The 25789-nt window shown below is 37.9% G+C and overlaps 1 protein-coding gene across 1 annotated transcript; it reads left to right on the top strand.

Annotated features, from left to right (window-relative positions):
* The first annotated feature begins 832 nt into the window (after positions 1–832).
* Positions 833–23478, top strand: ALX1 (ALX homeobox 1). The gene is made up of 5 exons (XM_063396379.1): positions 833–931; positions 1417–1689; positions 3801–4105; positions 8002–8130; positions 19067–23478. Exons 2-5 carry the CDS (start codon positions 1458–1460, stop codon positions 19385–19387), a joined length of 987 nt encoding a protein of 328 aa, XP_063252449.1. The 5' UTR covers positions 833–931; positions 1417–1457; the 3' UTR covers positions 19388–23478.
* Positions 23479–25789: the final 2311 nt, after the last annotated feature.

The raw sequence follows: 25789 nt of genomic DNA, 5'->3' as shown, positions 1-25789 counted from the left end.
AAAATAGAGACGGGTTGAAGAAGGTAGAGAAGCTGCCTGCCGGGAAATACGCAGGACCCGAGCTGGCCTTCCCTTCACCTTTGACTGGGTCCACAGGAAAGGTCTCTGAGCCTCTCCACAGCCTCGGCTGTCCAGCGTTGCACCGGTACTTCAGCCGCTCATGACAGCCTCGCTGCTTCTCCCCTCCCCGCCCCAGCGGGGGAAGGGCCCGCCGAACTGGGTTCTAAAATAGCCTCAGACAAGCGCGGGCCCACGATGCTGAGATCTTCATCTGAAGTGATTTCAGCCTCGGGTTTGCTTTACTTTATCGAGTACTCCTTTCACGAGGAAGCACGGAAGATCTTTTCTGTAATTCGTGCCTTTTTCGAAATAGTCCACTATCTCTCTCGCCTGTGTTTGAAAACTTATCAATGTGCGAAACGACCAAGGAATTCATCACTTCAAAGCTCACACTTTGGGTGAAAACCGCCCGCTTTCCCAATATGCATAGGAATGCTTGTGTATATTGCTCATTTCTTTTTCTTTTTATTACCTAAGACTTAAAAAAACCTCACAAACCTTTATTTTAGAAATAGTATTTTTTAATGATAATATTTCAGGAGATTTAAAATAAAGGTCCGTTTTAACCACTTTACAGACACACACACACCCCCAATCCCAAATACACACACAGAGACAGACTGGTTGGGATCTGTTTCATAGCAGAACATTCTCTTTTAGGCCAGTTTCTGATGTGAGAGAGTTTTTGTTTTAAGTTTCTCTGTTTTCCACTCCCTCTACACAAACAACTGTCTATAATATTTCTTTCTCTGTTTAACTCTAGGACAAAACTTCTGAGCTGTTTAATAAAGAAAGAAGGAAGCTTCAGAGAACAGGACTGCAGCTACTGACGTATCAGTAAAATCGATTAAAGAAGATCCTTTACTTGAGGGTATGTGCCCCTGAAATTACCTGGCTCTAAGCCTCTCAGGGAGCCGGGGGAGAGGGAGGGAAGCGAGGGATTATTCTTTCCAGGATCCCTGGACAAATGAGAATAGGTTGCAGAGGGGAAATGTCCTTTTTATTTGCCTTCCCTCCCCTCCCTTCCATTCTCCCCTCACCCTCCCCGAATTCTTGTGTCTGTCTGAAACAGATTTGTCTGTCGAAAACGGGCCTGGAACTCCCTCCTGTGTTGGGATTAGGTCTTGGGGGACCTGGGGTGGAGTTAGACTGCTTGCTTATTTTCATATTCATTAGAAATGGGAGGTTGCACAAGAGGTCCTGCTGAGCTTCAAGATATAAGAGCAACTTCGGGTTCCCCTTTCAAGACAAGACAAATCAAAGGCTCAGAGGCAAAACAGCTCCCTAAGCACTGAACGCCTCTTCCTCTCTCTATTCTTCCCTCCCATCCACTCGCTCTCCCTCCCTTGCTCACAGTCCAGCCTCTGTCTAGGCAAGAGGCTCTCAAGCGGCCTTAGATGATTATGGATTTTCTGAGCGAGAAGTTTGCCCTGAAGAGCCAGCCGAGCAAGAACAGTGACTTTTATATGGGAGCAGGAGGCAGTTTGGAGCACGTTATGGAAACTTTGGACAATGAGTCCTTTTATAGCAAAACGTCAGGCAGCAAATGCGTACAGGCCTTCAACCCTCTGCAAAGAGCTGAGCATCATGTGAGGCTGGAGAGGACATCACCCTGCCAGGACAACAGCGGTGAGTCGTCATCCCGGGGTTATTCTCCCTCCTGGAGCTGTACGGGGGAGGGCAGGAATTCTCCCGCCCAGAGAGACCAAAGGCAGCTATGCAGCCTTCGGCTCTGGGCATGCGAGGGGCTGGCAGGTCGTAGTAAAATAACATTAACAATACTACTGGTACAATACTACTACCACTACTATTAAAAAAAAATCCAAGGGAAGGCAAACGCCTACTTTGAAGAGCTCTTTTCCTTTCAGTACAGCCCCCCTTCAGCTGCTGCCTTGCCCGCCGGCCCCGGCCCGGGAACCGGCCTAGCACAGACCGCCCGTCCCCGGGGCAGCCCGCCCGGGGGAGCGACGGCCCGGCGGGTCGCGGAGGGTGCTGCAGGACACGGCCCCCCCCGGCACCTCCCGGCACACCCCGGCCACCCCCGGCACCCCCTGGCCGGCCCTGGTCGCCCTCCGGCCGCTCCCCGGCCACCCCGGCCGGGCTGCGCGCCGCGGCGCTTTGAGCCCGCGAACCCCGGGAGAAAGCAGCGCCGGATGCGGGTGCCGGCGGAGCGCGGCCACGGCCGGCTGTGCCGTGCCGATCCGGGAGAGCACGGAGTGTCTTGGCTTCCTTCAAACATCGTCCTGCGGCGGTAGCGGGGTTCTCTGCCGCGTTTCCAAATGATGCGCAAAGGTGATGCTTCCGAAAACCACATCGGTCATCCCAAGAGCACTGTTAAACATTTTATCAAGTATTAAAATTTTATAGCTTATGGGTAAGGAGAATGTGGAATATTTTCTTTTTAAAACGTTTAAAATGTTTCTCATTATTCCAACATGATGAAAATTGCTATAGAAAAAAAATCCTAAAAAATTGGAAAACACGGTTATCAGCTGCAATAAGAAGAATAACAATATCATATGCTTTTTTATTTCATATAGTCATTGAATTATATATATATTTTTTGAGAAAGATTTTTTTTATACAAAAATGGTAAGAAATATTGATAGATTTCTTCAAGTGTAATTTAAAAAAGAAAAACCTATGGAAAATTGATTTATACATTGGAGTTTTTCTTAATTAGCTAATTTATTGTGCGCCTCGAGGGCTTTGGGGCATTTCCTATCTATGTATGTGTTGATGGTAAGTATCTAAAAATTGTGTTTCATTACAATCAGCTCGAATTGAAAGAAAATAAATTAACAGAGAATGTGAGAAAGTCTCAAAGCAAGCTTATTATGTTACACATTATTTTTGTAAGATTTAATTTCTATAGAGTTTGAATCTTTTTTCCACCTTTTTCTTAATTTTTTTTTTAATTCTTTAACTTATCTCATTACTTTTCCAGAGATGTGAGATAAGTAAAAAATGTCAAAAAGCAGGACATGTTTTAATTTCTTATTAAGAAGCTACTGCAGAATATTTCTTATCTCTGCCAGTCAAGTTTTACCTAAAGATAAATAGTTCCTGCAATCCTTTGACAAAGTATATGAAACAATTTCTTAATAAGTTAATATTTTGCAGAAATGCCCAGTATTTTGTAACCATAACAAACCTCATTGGAAACAATTCCACTTCACAAATCCAAAGAAAAAGGTATATAGAATTTATTGAATTTTAAAAATTAATTTAATTTTTGGGTTCATTTACTTCTTTTTTGTTAGTTTACAGCTATGAAGTTTACTTCGCTGTTAGTTTGTGTTTTCATAGAAATAGAGGCTTTTATGCTTGCTTCCAAGTTTGAAGGCACATTTGTCAACAGCTTTGTGCCTCTTCTGTGAAAATCTGTTTTGGGCTAAGATTCCTTATCTGTACAACTCTAGCTGATGCTGATTTCATGGATTGTTAACTACTTTAACGGCAGTAGTGGCAGAGTGAATATATCCAAGTGTCTTGCACAGTCTCCTTACTCTGTAAGTTTTCAGATATAATCCTAGGTTAAAATTCGATGTGATTTAGCACTTTTTTTCTATCTGTAGTTGATATTACGAAGTCCTCTTCCCTGATCTCATATAGAAATGACACCGCCATGATGGAATCTTGTTCCTTGTGAAACTCTTTTATACGAACTCCTGAATCTAAGCACCTCTCCTTCCCCCTTGATCATTGATTAACCAGCTGTTAACCCGCTTTGTATGCAGTGAACTACGGGATTACTAAAGTGGAAGGACAGCCTCTTCACACGGAGCTGAGCAGGCCCATGGATAATTGCAACAATCTCAGGATGTCTCCAGTGAAAGGGCTGCAGGAGAAGGGGGACCTGGATGAACTTGGTGATAAGTGTGACAGCAATGTCTCCAGCAGTAAGAAGAGGAGACATAGAACAACTTTCACCAGTTTGCAGCTGGAGGAACTGGAGAAAGTATTCCAGAAAACTCACTACCCCGATGTCTATGTCAGAGAACAGCTAGCTCTGAGAACAGAGCTCACTGAGGCCAGAGTCCAGGTAGGAACCAGATTTCAGCATTTCTATGACAAATTGTGCATTGTAGGAATGAGTAAATTACACTCTTGGGGATTGTACAAAAGCCCGTAAAGCTAAAGTAAACAGCTTGTTCTGCCTCATTTCTTTATGGACATGAGCTGTTATGCTGTAGTGCTAAAACAACTTGTTATTTTTTAAAATTGCTTGTGTTGCAGTTCTGAGGATGAGAAAACAACATCAGTAGTAAAGCTGTCTTGATCTCTTGTAGAATTCCAGGCAATGAAAACATAAATAGTTACATGTAAAAATCCCACTAAAGACTTGTAGTTCAGACTGATGACAATGCAGAACTCAGATGCAGAGGACTCTGTGTGTGTTATGGCATGAAAATTACAGTCTAAAAATTCCTTGTTTCTACCCAAAGAGTGTGCAGTGAAACTGCACATACACAAAGGTGTAGAAATATCTATATATATCTACATACCTATATTTACATAGATATGTGAGTTTGTGTGTTTTGTGCCTGTATAAAACAAGGGTGTAATTCTTTCATCTTTTCTGTATGGAATGATCTTAAAAATCCCAAAATTAGGAGGTAAAATTTCTGGTTTTTAAACTTTCATAACTGATGAACAATACCATTCTAGTTTTTGGAATGAAACATACTGGTGACCTCTTATTGTATTTTTTGACTGCGTACAAATGTGATTCATACAGTATGTGCTCATATAGCAATCTCAATAATATTTATGGCTTTTGATGTGCAATGGTGTGAAAAGAAGCTAAATATCCAGGAAATTTAGCCTTTTCCTTGTTTAGAGGTCTTCTGTTAGAAAAAGGTGTGAGCTATATTTTGCAAGTTTATCTTAATTTTAGATATCTTTCCTGTTCTGGTAATAATCATTACTTCAGTTTAGAGAGTAACAGCCCTTTTGATTCTTACAGACTGGGATTAATCTTTTTAATTTAGTGACTTGAATATGATAACAACTTCACAACTTGTAATTAAACACATACTCACACATGCATATAGAGAAATAGATGTCAGTGCACATGCATACAAACTGAAATTAAATCAGAAACACTTTGAGAAAGAAAGTCAGCTAATTAATTTTATAAAGAAGTGTTCTTTTCATGTCTAGTCAAGCAAGCATCACATTTGCTGTTGTCATCAGAAAACAGAGTCCAAAACTGTGTGTTCAGTTGCATCGATGTGATATCAGCAATGCTGATAGAATTTGTTTCAGTGGCTTTTAACTCTTTAGGATCTGCTCAATCTTTCTCCTGAATTTGGTACAAGTACGTACCAAACAAGTATGTACTTTATTTCCAAGTATGACTTCTATTCATTGGGATTTAATCTTGACTTAAAAAAAGAAGGTAGCATAATGTTAAAACACCGTTCCAACAAATGCATAATTCTGGAATACAGAGAACTACTTCAAGAACAAATTAATAGCAAGAACAGGGAGGGGAAAATTGAATTAAAGTGTGTCATCTGACTTTTATCACATTTTCCCCAAGATTTAGAAAGTTTGCATGGTAAGAGTATCAAAAAGAAGACAGTAAATGAAAAATATATGCCTATATCAGACTTTCACAGAGTATCTATTTCTATTTTATTTAAACATGTTCTTACCTTTCTAAAAAGACAACTGATCTTTGCATTTCTCATATGCTAAATATGAAAGGACATGTTGATCATTTCTATCCAGAGTAGCAAGAGTATTCCGTCACAAGATTAAGCAATTTGCAAGGCCTTACGTCATTAAAGGCAAGCATCTGGCAATTCAAGGATAACAAGCAGCAGATTTCTACATTGCTTTGTGCAGGCAAATGGTTACTTTATCTCTGCCAAGAGTAAGTTTCTAGTAAAGTAGTGTAAACAGAAACATTTTGAGGGATTGTTGAAGGAAAAAAATATGTGCTTTTTCCCATTTACTTCTATGAATTCAAGCAAATTGTTTGATTTAGTGTAGCAGAGTGATCAGCTGGATACCGTACCCACAGTTGCCTTCACCACCATTTCATCAACATCCAATTTAATATTTTTCCCGCACACATGCAGAGAGAGCCAACCTGAACCTAATTTATGAGGGTTGCTCTCTTTGCTGCTGCATGTCAGTCCAGTAACTGGTACCCATTTTAGGAAGATTGTCAAGGTCTTTTTCCAAGGAAGGAACTTCATGACTAAATTTCCTTATGGTGTCCTTGATACCTGCTGTGAAGGCAGGAGATTTTTTTTTGCCTTGCCTTTTCTTTATGCTGAACCTCAGGCATCATAAATAACACAAATTTACCACCAAGGTTCCTAACAATTTATACTCAGGACTTCTATACATGAGCCTTGCTTTGACTGTTGAATCTCTTAAAAGATTGCGCATACTACACCGGCCACAAGTCATTGGGAATCAAAATGTGCAAAATTATGCCCTAGTGGCTTAAGCAGTTTCAAAAGACAGTTGAATTCTCCAAAGATCAATGCAAGAATGAAATGATAAACCAAACAATGTTATTTTAAATATCCCACAATATGGAATCATAAAATATCCCTCAAAATACAGGAAGTATCTATAAAACCCCACCATTCATGTATGTATATATCAAAATTAATTACTGATCAATTTAGCAGGATGACTAACAAAGGCCATTGTTCCCTTTAAAAAATAAATGGTGAAGTTAAGAGTGACTGGTTGGATATTACTCTTATACAGTGTTACTTTTCTTAGCAATCTCCTTTATTCATCAGGATAATTCCTAACCAGTCCAAACTAAATTGTCTGAAAGACAAAAATAAATGATTACGACCATGGGACAGTGACAGTTATCAGTAACAGAAAGAAATGGGTATAAAATGGATTTTTGATATAACACTTGACACTCAAAATATTACAGAACAGACCAAGGAGTATAAAGAAATTTAACATAAAATCTAAATTATTCCATAGCCTAAAGTGCAGTTCTTTTGTCTTTCATGATAGAAACAGATATCACCTAACACCAATGTGAAAAAAAATCACAACAGTTCAAAAACTGTCTGTGACATGGTGACATTTTATTGTCTTCCTGGACTTTTGGTCTTCCTTATGTGGTCTTCTGTAGGAGGATAGCTTATATCATAACGTAGAGCTATCCACACCTGGGCCTCAACTCAGGCCTCAGACCAGGCCTCAGGCCTGGTCTAACAGGCCTCAGTACGTTCAGCATACGTAGTAGCAGATAAACTTATCTGCTACTAAGAATGTATTAAGGTAGTAGTGTTACTAGCATAGAACAGTTACTGGGAAGACACGGTGGCTACCTTAAACTGCAATAGCTTACATATTTCTGTATTCTCACTGCCTATCAGAATGCACCTGTTCTTGTAAACTATTCTGTCTGTATTTAACCCACCATCTCACAGAATAAATCGGATTACGTGCTTAGAACCATATTGGTGTGGACGCACGTTATTCTAGCCCCCGATCTACCAGGGCTCCGCCTTTAGTCTTCCTTTCCTGCTGTGCAGACTACTGTCCTTGTGCCAGTTTTACTGCATTACATTGATAAAGATTATGGACGCTGCCTCTAGGAGGCAGATTATAGGTAGTCATAGCAAGTCATTGGGCATGGGAATTTAAGAGAATGTTTCTTTATTTGCTGCTGGCTGATCTTTCTCAGGCTGTTTTTTGTTTGGGTTTTTTTTGAGATAATATAAATGAAACAATATGTACATTTAAAACAGCCAGCAATAAGTTAAGCAAATGTGACAATTGCAAGATTGAAACAGTAAAATTTAATTTTCAGGTGGAGAACTACTCTTTTGTAGATAAACAGAAGTTTTCAAAGCCATTGTCCAAAATCTCTTATTTTCTTAAAACCCTTTACACAGTATATAATTTTATTTACTGTGATGACTCTTTCCTTGTACGCTATAGGTTTGGTTCCAGAATCGAAGAGCAAAATGGAGAAAAAGAGAACGCTATGGTCAGATCCAGCAAGCTAAGAGCCACTTTGCTGCCACCTATGACATATCAGTCCTTCCAAGGACTGACAGCTACCCTCAGGTATGGTAAAGACCAAGCAGCACTTTGGTTCTACATTTGGCAGCCGTCTTAGCAGCTCTGGTTCTGTATACTTTGCTAAGATGAGGTATAAACTAACTGATCTCTAGACAGCTGCCTTTTGATGTTTTAAACATGCACCATTTCTTTATGGACCTCGACAGACCATTAAATAGAACAAGTCTCCCACTAGCATGAAACTGTAATATAGCCATGAAGAATCAGAACTGAATGGATATCACTGGGGGAGAGAGGCAGAGGGTCAGGACAGCTCTCTCAGACAGTTGTAGTTGGTTTAATTTGGTTTTTTTTTTTCCAGTTCCCTGTTAGCAAATAGTAAGGTATACTGCGTAATAAGGTCATAATTTTCTGTCTCTGTTTTCCTGTCCTTTGGTTTACTGCTTTACCTCACTCTCTGCTTTTGTCTCTTTGCTTGTTTTAACACATTGAATATTTTTATTCTGGAGCCTTTTTTTTTTTTTTTTTTTTTTCATGTCTCTGGCTTCACATTTCCTTTACTGAATAATTAATAAAAAAAAATCACCACGCAAAGCAAAAAAAATCTTGCATGGTTCCCTTCCACTACTGGTGTGCTGGTGCTCTTCAGCTTCGTTAGGTAGTGGGGTCTCTGCCAACCTTAATAATATCTTCATGTTCTATGTGAGCTGGCTTTGGTCATGCTCTAAATTGGCTGAATGAGGAGCTCCTCCAGGTCAGGGAAGAGTGGCTGGAAAGTGACCCAGCAGAGAAAGGCCTGTGGGTGCTGGCTGACAGCAGCTGAACACCAGCCAGCATGTGCCCAGGTGGCCAAGAGCCCAGTGGCATCCTGGCCTGTAGCATAGGACCAGGGCAGGGATTGTCCCCCTGTGCTTGGCAGTGGCGAGGCCACACCTCAGATCCTGTGTCCAGTTCTGGGCCCTCACTAGGAGAAGTGAGGGGCTGGAGCACGTTCAGAGAAGGGCAACAGAGCTGGGGAAGGGTCTGGAGCACAAGTGCTATGAGGAGCAGCTGAGGGAGCTGGGTTTTTTGCCTTGAGAAAAGGAGGTGCGGGGGAGACCTACTCACTCTCTACAACTGCATGAAATGGGATTGTAGCAAGATGGGCCCTGGTCTCTTCTCCCAGGGAACAAGTGACAGGTCAAGAGGACATAACCTTAAGCTGAGCCAGGGGAGGTTCAGGTCAGACATCAGGAAGAATTTTTTCTCAGAAATGGTGGTTAAGCATTGGAGTGATGGAGTCACCATCCCTGGAAGTGTTCAGGAATTGACTAGAAATGGCAATTAGTGCTATGCTTTAGTTGGCATGGCAGTGTTTGGTCAAATGTTGGATCTGATGATCTCGGAGGTCTTTTCCAACCTTAGTGATTCTATGATTCTATGAATGTGATTAGCTATGAACCAGGGGTCTTCACCTCATGTGTCATCTGCTCAGTTTAATGTGCTTTACCTCTGAAGAGGTTGCATATTACTGGGTTTGGTGCCTGGGCCAGAGCTGGCTCGTGTTCCAGCATCTCAGAACATGGACACAACCATTTCAGCTGTCTTCTCACTTGTAGATCTGTCTGGTTTTATTTTAAAAGGTAGCAGGGATATAACCCAAATTGTATTAGCAACTGCTACATGACTCTCTGCTTAGGTAGGTGGACATGATCTTAGGTAGCCCCAGGTAGATTCACAAAGATATAGATATGCACTCACTCACAGATCTCATTCAAGGAGTTCAACTCTCCTTTGAAGGTCTTTGACTTACCTATAGAACCCCAACAAGTGATACAAGGATCAGTGCTGAAGCTTTGGGATTTTAAGACTAAATTTTTGTCTGCCAGTTTATCTTGTATTTTTAGTAGGACTCCATCTACACATTTTCCTAAATGACCAAAGTCTCATTAGTATAAGATAATGGAATAATATTGGTAGGCACTAAAAATGATTGTCCTAAAATTAATGTTTTTTCAAAATTCCCACATTTTTAAACTATATATATGATAATATCATCTATAAAATTCTAACCAAATATCTATTCTATACTTTCAGGTTGTTAAAAAGATTGATTCACTGCATTTCTGTTTATATTTTTGTCGAAAAATATCTGCTAGACAGATGACACAATTAAACCCCAGCCTGACAAATATTTCTATCACTAATTAATAGATTCTTGAAAACAGAAGATTGAAATGTAGGTGCTGTTCCCATAATCTTAGATCAAGCACCTCTGAAATGTGTAGAAATACAAATTGTGTACTCATGCACAAACACTGATGCGACGTGCACACCTACAGCCACAGACTAACAGACTGAGGTAAACAAAGAGGCACAAATATGTAATCCAGTCTGGTCACCTGCATGAGAGTGCTGCCTTGTGCTCTCCTGTACTTCAAGAACAGGAGGAAGGAGCTAAATGAACGTGTGGTTGCACTTTACATCAGCTGTTTTATGCTGAGTGCTTGCCTGAATAGCTTGGCTACGTGATAAAAAAAAAGGTAGCTCACTCCTCAGAGAAAGAGTTGGCTACTTTTCTGTATATATGTAGGTATCCAGGCAATTATCACAGAACATTTAATAAAAAATCATGTTCTTGCCAGCCTGGTGGTAATTCTTCCTAGTTGTCACATTCTTAAATCATCTCCTTCAGTAAAATCATGTCTCCATCATACATATAACATTTCCAGTGAGAATGCCTGAGACAATTAAAATCTGTTTTAAAAACACAATAACTACTAACATCACTGCATTCAAATCTTTTGAACTAGATGTCCATTATTAAGTGCTTCACTTATGGAAAATAAATATACTGTGCATAACTTGTTATAAATTCATCAATATCCCACAACTCAGGAAGGAAAGACACTTAAAATTGTTTCATTTTAATGTTATAAATTTCCCCCAAATTCCTCTATTTCTTTGTAGTTAATATAAGAAAAGAAAACACAGGGAACACCTTTTTCTTTTAGTTTTTTTCCCGTACCACACCACCACAGGCACTTCTCTTGTGACAATGAAATAAGCAAATATTAGACAAGCTTTCCCCTACTTTTAAATAAATAGTTTTTCTTGTAGATTGTGAAACACAGATCACTGGAGCTTATTTAGGAATCAACATGGATAAAAACAAACTCCCTGTTGCTGAAAAAAAAATGTATGTTGAATGCTGAAAAAAGATGAAATGAAGTTGAGAAGTTTACAGCTTTATGGCAGAAAGAGCAGAAACAAATATGAATTTCTAGTATGCATTATAAGGATTGGCAGCCTGCAGATTTTCTGTTTCCAGTCCAGCCATGGATATGTTGAGAAAACACATCTTGGTTGCATTCCAGCAGAAGCATCAGTCTCTTGCAGTCAACAGAGGGTGTTGTGGAGACTTCTGCTTAGTCTCTTCACCAACTATCTTCATCAAATACAAATTACCAACGTAATGCTGCTATGCATTGTGTGACTTCATAAACCTGAAAGGTTTTTCATGTGAGAAAATGAATCTTTCAACTCATTTCAGACAAAAGGTTGGCTCTGAATCAGAGAAAAGTTGAGGCTGGAAGTGACTTCTGAAGGTGGTCTGGTCCAACACCTGTCTCTATAATCTAGTCAATTTTTGCTATTAAATACCATATCTTTTTTTTCACAAGAATAACAATGTAGATTTTTTTGGTAGATCATAATTCTTTGTTTTGCTCTTTCAGTCTAACCTTAATTACTTTTACAGTACATTGACTTTAGATGTTGCTTTTTGGTTTTTTTTTTAATCACTCATCTACTTGGCAAGAAATTGAATATCTCCTAAACTGGCCAAATTCTGCATGCATATATTCCATTAATTACACCATCAAAACATAGGTTACAGAGGAGGGTAGTTTGTACAATGTTCTAGAACAATCATCTGTTATTCAGATGTTTTTTTTCAAGGCTTTATCATTATGCTGAAAATCAGATTGTTCTAGGAAAATTTTACGTGCAGTGATTTCCATTCATTTTAGTCAAAGTTTTCAGTTTCATTAGTTTCAGTGTTTGAACTTCAAGGTTCTCTTGAAGATGAGCACATTGTGGTCTAAGTCATCTTAAGGGCACTCAGGAAAACACATATCCTGGACAGTTTTAGCTTAACTAGCAATATCCTACCGATGATATAAAAGTGGATCTGGACCTTAACATCAGTGGAGAAATGAATGCAGATTCTTTTCATGGGGAAGTTTACTCCATTTCACCAGAATGAATGTTAGTAAAAAAGCCATACTTAATTCAGTCCCTTCAATAGAGTGTAGAGTGTTATTAAATATGACTCAGGATATCTGAGACACTGTTGAAGTGTTGATGAACAGGATTTAAAAGAAGGATCCATCCTTCATTTTAGGCAGCTATGGTCAGATAAGTATTAGACATTTGTGTTTAGGAAATTTAACCAAAGGGACTTTTATGCCAGACATGGGCTCCCTTTACAGCTGTCAAAAATCTGATCAATTAATTGTTTTTTTTCCTAAAACATAAGATGTAAAATAGGTAAGATAATCCCTAAACATTTTTTTATTCTGATACCTGGTTCAGCTGCAGTCATCTGTAGTTATCTTACACAGATATATAATTGATGTGTTGGAAGAGGAACAATTAAAAGCCTGTTTAGCTTTTTTCTTCTCTTACCTTATTGTTATTTATTTGACTCCTTCTGCCACTCTGTTTTAGTGGGAAGGCTCATGTTACAAAGAGTACTTGACCACATCAGATTCAATGATTACCTATGAGAACTAATAAGAAAGCCTGAGACAAAATTTCATTTTACCTCCTTATTTACGCACACAAGAGCCTATACTATAATCACACAGACTTCCAGTTTTCCCTGTGTGAATCAAATTGATAAAGCTGTTATTTTTATAAATAAGTGCACCAGTATGTAAATAAACATCAAATTGTATAAATGAAAAGCAGATTAAAAAGGTCAACATTTTTCTCCCACCTAGACTCTTTCCTTTCTGTCTTTCCTCCTTCTTACTTGTTCTTTGAATCATGTTCATTTGTTGTAATTTTTCTTCTAAGTTCTTTTAAAGGAGTTAATTTTGTCACACCATTCTACTTTCCGTCTTAATATCACATGTAAAATTTTTGGGTTTTTAAAATTTTTTTTTTTGAAAATGCAGGTAAGTCTTGGATAGGATAGAATTTAATTTTTTGTTTCAGTAGAAAAAACCCAATCTAGTGCAGGTCAGAATCCTAAGAGATCAAAAGCTTTTCAAAAGTGTGAGAACTTGTGATATAAAAGGTGCAGAAAGAAAGGAAAATGTTGAAATCTCAGAAATAGAAGGAAGAGGCTGAAGTTTGCATTCCATCCACCAGAAAGATAAATCAAATTAATATGTTGAACAGCATGGCATCGCATGATGTGTTGGCAGTCAAAGAGTGTAGAAGTGGTATCAGCATACATGTGTTAAGTACTAAGTCCTTGGATCATCATTATAGTTTGCTCTAGCCTTAGTACATATGGCTAATCCTCATTAGCAATAATCAAAGTTACATGCTCCAATTAAATGTTCATATGGAATGTATTAGACACCACATGTTATATGACTTAAAATTTCTTTTAACTGTAGAAGACATATAAATGACAGTTAATCACAATAGTTCATTAAGGCTATGGGTACACTGATTAACAGGAGTAGATGTGGCAGACGTATCTGAGCTAGCTTCAAAGAGGTTTTATCACACGCTCTTGCTGTCTGGTTGTGACAGGCTGAGCCACCACCTGCATGGTTTGTGTCTTGCTGCATGTGTGCTCACTTGCCTTGCTGTGGCTGATCTTCCAACAAGAGTGAAGTGGCACTTCTAATCTTTCTGGGTGGTGTCTGTTCCACACAAAGTAGTTTATGCACTGCAATTCCATTTTTTCTTGGTAATAAACCACCACCGTATGTGGTCCTTCTCATAGTCTCAACATTTGGTTTGTTGCTCTGTGGGGTTTCTTGGTGAAACATGTATTTCTTTAAGTGTGAGTGACTTTACTGGGGCTTAATTAAATGGCAAATTCTTTTTTTTTCCCTCACAAAATTTTTAATAATATTTTTCAAAATATGAAATATTGTTTTTAACTGTATCATAGAGCTGAAATATAATTAATCCATATAGTAACTGGCCTCGAGATTGCAGTAAGGAGAATTTACAGTTTACAAAACATTCCATACAAGAATGAAAGCTTGATGACTTTTCAAATCCTACATTATTTTGAAGCTTAGCAAACTTGTTTAAGTGTGGAATGTACTGCTCAGATTTTTGTTTTGTTCACCATGTGTAAGCCAAATGTGGACTGAAGGGGTCTATCACATATTTTAAATCTGTATTGTTAAACCTCTCACTAACGTGCACTAATTAGCATTTTATCTATATCTGAAAATTGTGTCTAGATATAAATGTAAAAATACAGTGAGAGTGGTAAAGCATTGGGACAAGTTGCCAGTAGAAATAAACAAACCCCTGCAACTGGAGGGACTCAAAACATGGCTGGATGGGCCTTGAGTAACCTTATCAAAATTCAAGAGTGGCTGCAAGCAAGGGTTTAGAAAAATAATTCTGGAGGCTCTTTTCAGTTTAAATTTTTCTGAGAATGTACAAGCTTGGGAAGTACAGGCAAATTTCTACCTGTGTTTTGGATGTTCTAAAGAGGCACCCAAAAAAAAAAAAAGTGGAAAGTTACAGACCAAATTAATTGTGCTGATGGACTAGGAATGAACAACAGATACAAGTTGTGAACTAGTAGTTTTGAGCAGTTTAACAGCTATTGCATTTAATCTCCAGAAAGTAGCTCCTTGTACTAGCACAGATTTGATATTTTCTGGCAGTGCAAGGAGAGGAGTGACACAAATTTAACAAATCAGTTTGACATTCACATTTTCTCTATAATTACATAAATTCTTCACTCTTCATTTACTGTCATTCTTGTTTTCCACAGAGTAAATGTGTCATCTCTAATTACTTACTAGAGTAATTTTAATAACATTCAGCACATACTACATTTATTATGTAGTATAATTAGAACATCTCTTGGTATCCAGAGATCTTAAGAGATTAGATTTTTTTTCCCATGTGAAGCACTAAAACAGGTGCACCCAAATAGAAGCTGTGTGTGCTCACAGGGGTGTCTGCTGGAGATGGTCTAGTCTGGATGGACAGGTGACCGAAATAATGTGAGGCAAGAGTTTGGTGATGGGAAAACAAAGCTAGGGAAGTGATAGTAAAACTCCCAGAAAAAAATTGATATTTATGTGATTTCTCCAGGGGCTGCATTGAAAAGATGAAGCTCAGGGAGCTTGAAAGTTTAACAGAAAAAAAGCAACATCAACAGGGATGACCAATTACCTCAGCTCATTTTCCTCTGCAGTGTCTAACAGAAGGTCATGTGCCTAGGAAATTATATCATAACCATATTAACAACCATAACTCCTCAGTTATGTTCTTGTCACAGCTATGAAATCCTATTTCTTTTTCTATCGGGAAGGGTGTGTATGCATGTGTATGTGTGTATAAAACATGCAGTAGGTAAATATATTGAAGGGCTCTGGTAATTTCATGGTAACCACAAGAGCAAAGCTCAAGTTGTTTGTGATGTTAACAGAAACCAGAGATGTGTTGTATGTATGGCTTCATTCACAGTCTCTGAATTGCCTTTTATATAGTTCATGGATCGCACAAGATTTTAAGAAGAAAAATATTTTCTTTAAATTCATGTACATAATGTCGCTTTTCCTTCTAACATACCAGAAGAAGGTCTGATCATTTTGACTTATTGTGAAACATTACTGCATTTATTTTTAATGCAGGAATACCTTCTGTGCCTACATTTCACTACAAGATATTTATGCTGTAAATCCTTGTAAAGAAATGAAAATTAAATGCCAAATGTGAAGTTCTTCAACCAATTAAAATGAATAGAAAATTGATATGACTGAAACATTGTGTTGGAAAGCATTTCTGCCTCATGAGAGAATATGTAAAGCTGTTCTAGAACCTCGTTGCTTTCCTGAAATTAAGTTTAATAATTTAGATTCCTCTCTCTCAGGAGGAAACCTAGGGCATGCCTTTAAAAGTTTTAAAAATTAATAGCTTGTTCACGCATTTCTTAAAAAAAAATTGGCATATTCTAGGATTTGCAGCTGAATTCTGCTCTCATTTACACCTGTGCAATCTCAGAGAACCTAAATTGAAAGAGATTTGTGTAGGATAAAAATATCAATAAAATTGGTGGTACTAGACTTACTTTTCTGCAAACCAAACTACTCAAAATATGGAAAGAAGGAGTGATTTTGTGATTCTTCCAGACCACATAGATTATTGGGCACTTTCTAGCCTCTGAACCTTTTGAAGACTTCCCATCATGACTGTAAACTTGTTCATGTCTGTATTTAAACTTTTTTTTTTTTTAATTCCTCCCATAATTATATCTGTGCTGCCTGGGTGACTGCAGCATTTGGCATAGCATTTTTTAGAAAGAAATTTCAGTAAGTCAGATAAATAAGACTTTGTTGCATGTAAGCTAACTTTGGAGATTATGAGCTGCTTTGGAAACAGCTCGTGTATCAGACACTGCGTAGATTAACTAGCTTCTCCCTGGGGAAATTTGTCTGATTGTAAGTCAAAACTGGCTCAGGTAGGTTAATTAAGGAGTAATAAGGCAGCTGGGAATCATGGCAAACTGTAGAGACCCCCCCCATAGGCTGATGTTTCAGTCTTCTGGAAAGTGATTTTGGGAGGAGGCAACAGGAAAGTTCTGAAACTTTTTTTAGGTTTCCTCATGTAGACTTCAGGAGGCCCACGGGAAGGAGGAAAAATCTTCCATATCCTTCCTGAGACACTTTACTCCCTCCATTGCCTCTCAGCAGACCACCTAAAATATGCAAGAGCAGAAGCCTGAGGTGTGCCCAGCTGTGTGGGCATGTGTGTGCTTGGAAAAGCACATCCATAAGTGTGTGTGGAACTACAACTGCATGCATGCATGTCTCTGTAAACAAGCTGAGCAGACCCAGAGTTTGGGGAGATGTGTTGCTGCCATGATTTTTCCCCAGGCTTTTGCAGGAAACTGAAATGGAGCATTTACTGGATTCTTATTTTGCTGCTGGAATTCCCAAGGAGCCCAGATTAGTTTGTCAGCTCCTGATGACCTTGCTAATACAACTGTTTAAAACATGAACTTTTAAAACAAGACTATTCCATCCTTCCTATCTGGACTAGATCTCAGCTAGATGAGTTCAGTGAACCATAATTTATTGCTTTAGCTTGTTGGTGGGTTGGTGAGTATGTGCTGTTGCAAAGCGAAAGGACAGTGGGAGAAAACACAACTCATCAGCCTTAGAAACATGTTTTCATTCTCTGTGTGTGTATGTGTGTGTCTACCATAATTCATTACTTCCCCTGACCTCTACTTTGACAGAAAAAAATCACTCAGCTAGAGAGATAACCTTTATATCTTTAAGTCAAAATTCCTTTGTCTATGGATTTGGAATCTGAATGTAAAATTAAGTTTGAAGGGGGAATTCACTTTTCAGTGCTAACTGAAGAGTAGTTGAGTTACTCCAGCATATCTCAGAGAACAAAGACACGTGGACTTAATCACAGTGCATCAGGGCAAGGATACACTGAACAGACAACAGATTTTTATAGTGAAGACAAATTTAGCAAAGGAAAACAAATAGGAAAGGATACAGTTACTGGCTGACAAGATCTGTACTGTGAGTGGGGGCCAGAAATGTCTTGCCTGATGTTATTTGTACGTTGAAAAAATCAACATTCAGGAAAGATATATAGGCAAAAGTGGAGAAGACATACAAAGCTGTATATTGTATAATGACGTGTGCAAATGAGGAATGACTGGAGAAGTTTGAGTATGTCAGAAATTATATCATATACATGTAGTACAGATAGAGAGAGAGTAGAGAGTTTGGAAAAACAGAAGGGCAGTTGCTGAGTGTGAAGTTTGGTCAAATCAAAGGGAACAGAGGAGCAATGAAAGATGATGCAGTCTGAGATAACTACAAGAGATGACTTATGTTAGGTCTTAAAAATCTTCCTGTCTGTTCATCTAGTAACAAACAAGTGAAAAATACCTATCCATAAATAGCATCTATACATGGATGGTAGAAGGCCTGAGACTCAGAATGAAGTTTTAAGTGACTGCCAAGTATAGAAAGGATTATACATCAAAGCTTGAATACATGGTTACTCCAGACATTGCTGGTAACCACAAAGTTTTTGTCCTAGTCTGTCATGTAACATTTTCCAGGGACGCACAATGCAGCTTGTTGAGGCTGAATGCTGAAACAGAAATGCCCTCAAAGTATAGTTTCACATAAAAAATCACCCAAAGAAAATTTTAAATCAAATCTATCTTTGAAACAAATTTAAGAAAAGTCTTGAATGTATTATCAGGAATTCCTGTGTTTTGGGGTTTCATTTGTTTTAAAGTAATTATGCAAGGCTTCTCATTGTTAAATTTTTCAAATACTTGTTGGGCTTTGTCTCTTGAGAAATCCAAATTGGTTTGTTTTGTTCACCCTTTTCCTGCCATTACAGTGGGAACTCTAACGAGGAGAAGCATTTATGTTGAAAACATCTATGATCTTGTACACTTTTTGACACCTTTTCTCTGATGTCAATTGTGTGTTTCCATTAATTTTATTGACTGGCTGGGCTGATGGCATCCTGAGGTTCAACACTAGGCATCGTATATGGAGCCACAGGGCAAATGCATGACAAAGTAAGGAACATGATTCATCAGTCCATGCTCTGAAGAATCTCTCATTTTGACTCGTGATCTCTTCATACTATTTTTTAGGTGTTTGCAGAGAACTTGTTAAATATTTGTTGCTTGTTTCAGCGGAGAACTAATTATGTGTGAAGTAAAGGAAACCAAGCACTGCAGAAAAAAAAGAGATGTACTATCTAAGTTTAATTGTATTTGTTTTATATGTTCCAGATTCAGAACAATCTGTGGGCAGGGAATGCGGCCAGTGGTTCTGTGGTTACCTCCTGCATGCTGCCACGAGACACGTCCTCCTGTATGACACCTTACTCCCATTCACCCCGGACAGATTCTGGCTACACAGGCTTTTCAAACCACCAGAACCAATTCAGCCACATGCCCCTCAATAATTTTTTCACTGACTCGTTGCTTTCTGGGGCAACCAACGGACATGCTTTTGAAACCAAGCCAGAGTTTGAAAGAAGGTCCTCCAGCATTGCAGTTCTACGGATGAAAGCAAAAGAGCATGCTGCCAATATTTCTTGGGCCATGTAATATAGCAGTACCCTCTCTCAATTTTCTTTTTTTTTTAAAGCAAACTAAAACCATTTTTATTTCCCATATTTAAAGGGAACTTTAAATAAGCTGCTGTGTGTGGAATGCTAGAAATCACAATATACAAGATGTCTGCTTAAAGAAATGCAATATAATATTTAACAATAAAACAAGAATAAACCAAATAGATTTACCATTCATCAAGCTCAACAAGCCCTCTTTGTTTTGCTTTTTATATATGTTTTGTTGTATCCTTTGATGAAATATGATTATAGAACAGGCAAAAAAAAAAAAGAATAAAAAGAAAAAAAAAGAAAAATAAAACTACTAAGCAAATGTGTCTGCTCCATGGTTTTTAGCAGTCCTGTATAAAAAAAATCATGCTTTACAAATGCATACTTCATAAAGGAAAAACTTGGTAAAGGATAATAAATTTATTATACTGAACCCATGATGTAAATCTCTAAGCACACCACGCAAAGAAGGAAATATATGACCATTCATGTTGTAGGTAGAATTTGTATGACTGAGTTCTCTCAGCACTGCACTGCTGCTCTAAGCCAGCTCTGCTGTTTTGCTAAATGCATGTTGAGCTTGTTGAATTTATATCAAAGAAAAACTAATGTAATAAGAATAGAAGGTACTACTTTATGGAGTTGACTGTATTTCTGTTAAGGATAATGAGATACTTTTTTGGTCAAATATAACGCTAGAAGTAGGATCACAGTGTTTAGAGTTTTCAATGATATGCACAGATTATGTGTCAACTAGTGTACTTAAATTAAATCGCACAGGTTACAGATAGGGTGTCATGAAGCTTAGGTGACTAAAAGACAACATGGAATAGTACTCCTACACTTTTAGAAGAATACAGATCAGGATAAACCACCAAACAACACAACACTGAGGACTCACTTCCAATAAAGTCCATTTTACTGGGTTTTTTTACTCTATGGTAAAATTGAAACAAAAAATCTCCAACAAGGCTTGTCAGTTTCAGTTTGTAACTGATCTTCAGATGATATTAGAGTACTGTTCAATTAGTTTTAGTTACATTTTGTTGAAGCTTTGCTTATATGCTTTCCAGAGTGTAAGACTAGTTTGCTACCTTTAAAGTATATAGGAAAAATCTTTTCGACTGCAATGGCAGCAGGATTTGGCTCTCAGCTCCCAGCCTATCATAAAGGAATTAAAATGTCAGCAGACTTTCTGACATTTCTGGTGGAAAAAAATAGAGGAGAAGAAAAATACTTTACATCTGGAGAATTGATATCTGCTTTGATTTACTTCTCCTCCCTTTCCCCTGTCACATTCCAAGCTCCTTCAGATGAGTGAAATGTCAGCCTCTTTGAAAGCAACAGTCAGTCTCTCAGGTTCATAAAGGCAAAGTAAATTAATTGAAATAAAGAAGGACTTGCATGGCTGTGATTAGAACAGGATACAACTCTCGGGGCACCCCCGCTCATTCTTGCTTTTCTCTCTGGCCATTAGTTAGGAACAGAGGGCACATGGGGGAAGAAGAGAAGATCAGGAAGCAGATTTCTTCACAGCAACTGCAGAACTGCCAGTACTCACAAAAACAAACACACAGGAATCCCCAGATTTTCTCTTCTCCCACTCAGAGGGGCTAAACTTGAAACAAAAATAGGAGACCTTTCAAGGGAATAAACAAACTTGACTTTGAAACCATACGGATCAACTGAAAATGGGATTTTTTACAGCAGTTTTACACAGCTGAAAGGAAGGCTGTCCTATTTTCCACTAGTAATAAACTCAAATTTTAACACATACATATACTCCAATTTGTGGTTTCCTGATTCGATTCTCCTTCTAAAAATTAACTTCAACTTTGGCCTGAGGAGCTGGAAAAGGGTATTCTGGCTAGAAGTTATCTTTTCCATTTTTTATGGTCTGTTTAGACAGCAGTAAAACAAGACTTATGACTCAAAGCAAAAAAAAAAAAAAAAAAAAAAAAAAAAAAAAAAAAAAAAAAAAAAAAAAGAAGAGAATTTTATTAGTACAGATAGAGGCATTAGTTTTGAATAGACACTTTTGCCACTTGCAGATGGATGAAAGTGGTGAAAATGCAAGGGATTTTTAGCAAACTTTTCTTTTTTTTTTTTTTTTTTCAGTTGTGTTTTATTAAGTTTCCACATCATTATGTTTTAAGGTATAATAGTTAGAACATGCCAAAATTATTTCCAGAACTTTTTGTTTGGGTTTCTTTAGTGGACAAAGAAAGAAAAGTTTATCTGGCAATCTGTGATCCATTTTTGTTGCCTCTTTCAACTTACTTATTTATTAATTTTTATATTTATTTATTGTTTTCTTCTGAAATTTCCCAAAAATAATTTGTACAAGGTTTTTTATGTCAGTAGTAAAACGTAATGATTCCCAGGAATTTATTACAATTGCAGATTTATTACAGAATAAATATCCATTTTCAAAATATTACAACAGTTTTAGATGCTTGAGACCTCCAAAATCAAAGGGAAAATAAAAGACCACGCCATCTTCCTGCTGATTTTAATTAAGTGAAAGAGATGCAATTCTAATTAATTCTTCGTCCTCAAATCTAGCAATGGATATTTTTCGTTTCTGGTTGCTAGCATAACTTCATGCATTAAATAAACAGGTATCCAAGCCCTCATTAAACCTGAGGTGTGATAAGTTGCAGGCCTGCATTAGGCTTGTCGTGCTCTTGCATCAGCCTCGTCTCGAAGAATGAGCGATAGCCTGTTGGTTGCAGCGTTTCATTTAACTAATGAAAAAGTATCTTCGTGTTAGATGTCAAGTACTACAACAGGGTCACATTCTGCCAGTGTTATTTAGGAGTGCTTTACTCCTGAGTAGTCGCATTGATGGGAGCGAGACTACTCACACAGCCCAAAATTGTGAATCACTTGTAAATGTTTGTTCACAATGGCCCCATTCATGCAAAAAAAAGCTTCTCAGCACAACATGAGTGATTGGTTCATAATCAGGCCCAGCTTAAGGTACTACTCAGCTCGAGAAAGGATGGCAGAATACGGCCCATGCTGGCTTAAGGCCAGACTCAGACTTTTTAACCAAGATGAGTAGCTCCTTATTCCACAAATAGTGCAAAGAGACCCAACAGGGCTATTTGTAGAGTTCTCTTTTTCTAAGAAAATTCTAAAAAAGAGACATTTCAATGTATGTAAACAATTTGAGTTTTTTGAATTTCTATGAAAGTGAAATAATTTTATTTTCTACTGGATTGTGCTCCCACATTTGACAGGATTTGTGTTCTTGTGCTTTGATTTTATCACTTAATGATTCCTTCTCTTGAGCAACTAATCTTTTCACTGCTTCTTGAACATGTGGAAAATGCACTGAAAACAAAAGGAGGTTATTTACATAGCCTTCCTGTCAAGCATGTTAACTAATGTTTGAGATATTGGATCATCATGCTATGCTGAGAAGTAAATTTATAGAACTTTTGGGCAAAGAGTCCTTATCCCGTTAAAAGAGAAAGTGAAATATTGTCTAATTATTGATGCACTGTGTTATCTCCTGTGATTGATTCATCAACATTTTGAAAATCTTAAGCCTGCATTTAACAAATTTCTGAACAAATATAAATTTACCTCTGAAATGTAAATTTATTTATATTATGATTTTTACAGACTCATAAGTGATGGACAACACTGCATTTAACAGCTAAAGATACAGTCTTCTTATGACCAAGATGGTCAGAGCAGTTTGACAAAAATGATTTCTACCTACAGTTTAATGGTGTTACATACCACAGAAAAATATCAATGAAAGCATCTTCTGTAGCTGAGAATAAGTTGGAATGAACTATATTTCTCATTTCATTTCTTTACTGTCATAATTTGTCATATTTTGTACAACAAAGTGTTGAAAAAATCCGGTTCAACATGTTAAAAGCATTTTATTTTGACTGTGAACTTTATGGTAAGGCCCTGAGGTATAAAATTTAATAAATATAGCCTCTATTGTGCATTTAATAATGCACAATTTATACAGTGCATTTATATAGTTTAGCATGATAGAAGTAAATTATTTTGTTTTGCGAACAATAAAATATTACAGTTTTTTTCCAAAATTATAAAGGATGTTTTATTGATAAATTTCTAGATATCCATGCCATTTCAAAATAAGAATTAAATCAGGCTGATCAAAGTTAGAATCCATTAAAATCGCTTATTTTTCTTAGTTTGAAAATATTTTTGGGCAAAGTTCTTTCTGTAGCAAGTATTTCTTCCCTGCAGTGGTTTAAGGCCCGCCAGCAACCAAGCCCCACGCAGCCGCTTGCTCACTCCCACACCAGAGAAACTGGGGAGAGAACTGGAAGGGTGAAAGCTGGAAAACTTGTGGATTGAGATAAAGACAGTTTAACAGGGAAAGCAAATGCCATGCACACAAGCAAGGAAATCATTCATTTTTTTCCGTGGGCAGTCAGGTGTTCAGTCATCTCTGGGAGAGCAGGGCCCTGTCACAGTAACAGTGACTTGGGAAGACAAAGGTCCCCTCGACTTGCCCCCACTTTATCTACTGAGCATGATGCCACAATGTGTGGTGTATCCCTTTGGTGAGCTGGGGTTGCCTATCCAGGCTGTGTCTCCTCCCAGGCTCCCAGGCACCCCAACTTCCGTGCCAAGATCGCAGTGTGAAAAGCTGAAAAGGCCTTGCCTTTGTGTAAGCCCTGCTCAGCAATAACAAAACCATCTCTATGTTATCAACTCTGCTCAACACAAATCCAAAACACAGAGCCACAGCAGCCACTGTAAAGAAAGTTAACTCTACGCCAGCCATAAACCAAGGCATTCCCCCAGCACATTCATACCGAAATAACAAGTGGCACACTCATTCCCAGGATGCATACTGGTTCATCTGCAGTCATCTTTTTTGATCTGGCTGGCATTAGAATGATGAAGCCATGTGCAGTGAATGGGAGTATGATGGCTGGGCACAAAATAATCTTCTGGGAGGAGTGTCAGAGTGGAGTGCTGGAGTGAGGGAGAAACCCAAACCCAGTGCAACCCTCCCTTCCCTCTGTGCCTAAACCACTCCTCCTGAATCTCACCAGAGCCTGGCAACATAAGGCTCATTCTATTGCCACCTTTCCAGTATGGGCTTAAGGGGGGATATAAAGAGTAAAAAGTATCGAAGAGGTAGGGTTGGTAAGTGTATGACTGTCATTGCTAATAAACACATACTGTGAAATTAAGAGTGGTTTTGTGTAGAAGCATCTCTAATCATGAATTTCAAGATTTATTTTTCTCTGCATTTTTGAGGCAACAGGAGGACAGAACAGTAAAACAAAAGCACAGTGATGGTTGAAACAGTGAGTCCATTCCTGAAGCACAACCATTCTCCTGTGCACCACAGGCTTATTAAAACTGATATGGCTATGGCATGCAAATGAAGGAATATATTACAACACTACCATATAAAATAGATTTGAGATATTGTCCTGTTTCTGCCAGTTATTTTTAATCTGTTTAAATAACAGCATAAAAATGACATACTTCCTCATCAAACCTTTTCAGTCTACACAAGACATATAATACAAAGAAAAAAAGCCAAAACCAAGTAGGTGAATCTTCAAAATCCATTATTTTCTCAAAGAATAGGGGTTTGTGAGCCATTATACTTGTGAGGCCTCACATGCAACATCTCAACTTCAGCTTGACTCATACTGCCCAACAATAAACAGTGATTATTCCCATAGAATAACTAGTGCACTAGACTAATAAATATATCAATGTATAGGAAATAATATTGGTTAAAGTAATTGATGTTAGCATGAAAAATATAGTTTCAAAAAGTGTAGCTTATAGGATCAGGTCAAAAATCGTAATTTCTGACTGGCTTATGGAGTGGAACTTGATGGTTCACGTGCTGTTACAGGAGTGCTTTGCTATGCTTTTGTTCTAACTATAGCAATCCTCCATGATCTAATAGCTGTCTGCTTCCTCTGTCAGAAGCTGGGTTCTGCATTCTTTAATTATGAAGTATAATTGAAATAAGTTTAGTCCTCCCTGCCTCATACTCCTGTGAGAAAATCCATTTATGTGTATTAACTGCAATTTACTTTAGTCTCACTATCATTACAGTGAGACAAAGTCTTCTGCTTTGATCTAGTAGTTGCAAAAGATTTTATTTTTGATACTATTATTACTCTATGAGTGAGCAATTTTTTGATATGGACAGGAATGCCTAAGTTGTGTAAACTCCTTTTTTTTTTTTTTTGATTAAAACCCAAAACCTTAATTTGCTTGGTTTTGTTTGAATACAGTGTATTTATAATTAACAAACTACTTGTAGGTGGGATAAAGTTCTAGTTAACACTTTCATAATATTTTTGTCCATCTAAGAAGAAAAAGGCATTGTTAAAATGAAGCTTTGTCAAAC

The sequence above is a fragment of the Prinia subflava genome, chromosome 4 (assembly GCF_021018805.1).
Source record: "Prinia subflava isolate CZ2003 ecotype Zambia chromosome 4, Cam_Psub_1.2, whole genome shotgun sequence".
Classification (NCBI taxonomy): Eukaryota; Metazoa; Chordata; class Aves; order Passeriformes; family Cisticolidae; genus Prinia; species Prinia subflava.
This window is presented reverse-complemented; position numbering and strand designations above follow the sequence as displayed.

Bases quoted from the DNA above. Each gene is read 5' to 3' on its own strand.
- ALX1 (XM_063396379.1), top strand. From the start codon at position 1,458: ATGATTATGGATTTTCTGAGCGAGAAGTTTGCCCTGAAGAGCCAGCCG. The intron at 4,106-8,001 runs GTAGGAACCAGA...TGTACGCTATAG, and splicing joins TCACTGAGGCCAGAGTCCAG to GTTTGGTTCCAGAATCGAAG. The intron at 8,131-19,066 runs GTATGGTAAAGA...TATATGTTCCAG, and splicing joins GGACTGACAGCTACCCTCAG to ATTCAGAACAATCTGTGGGC.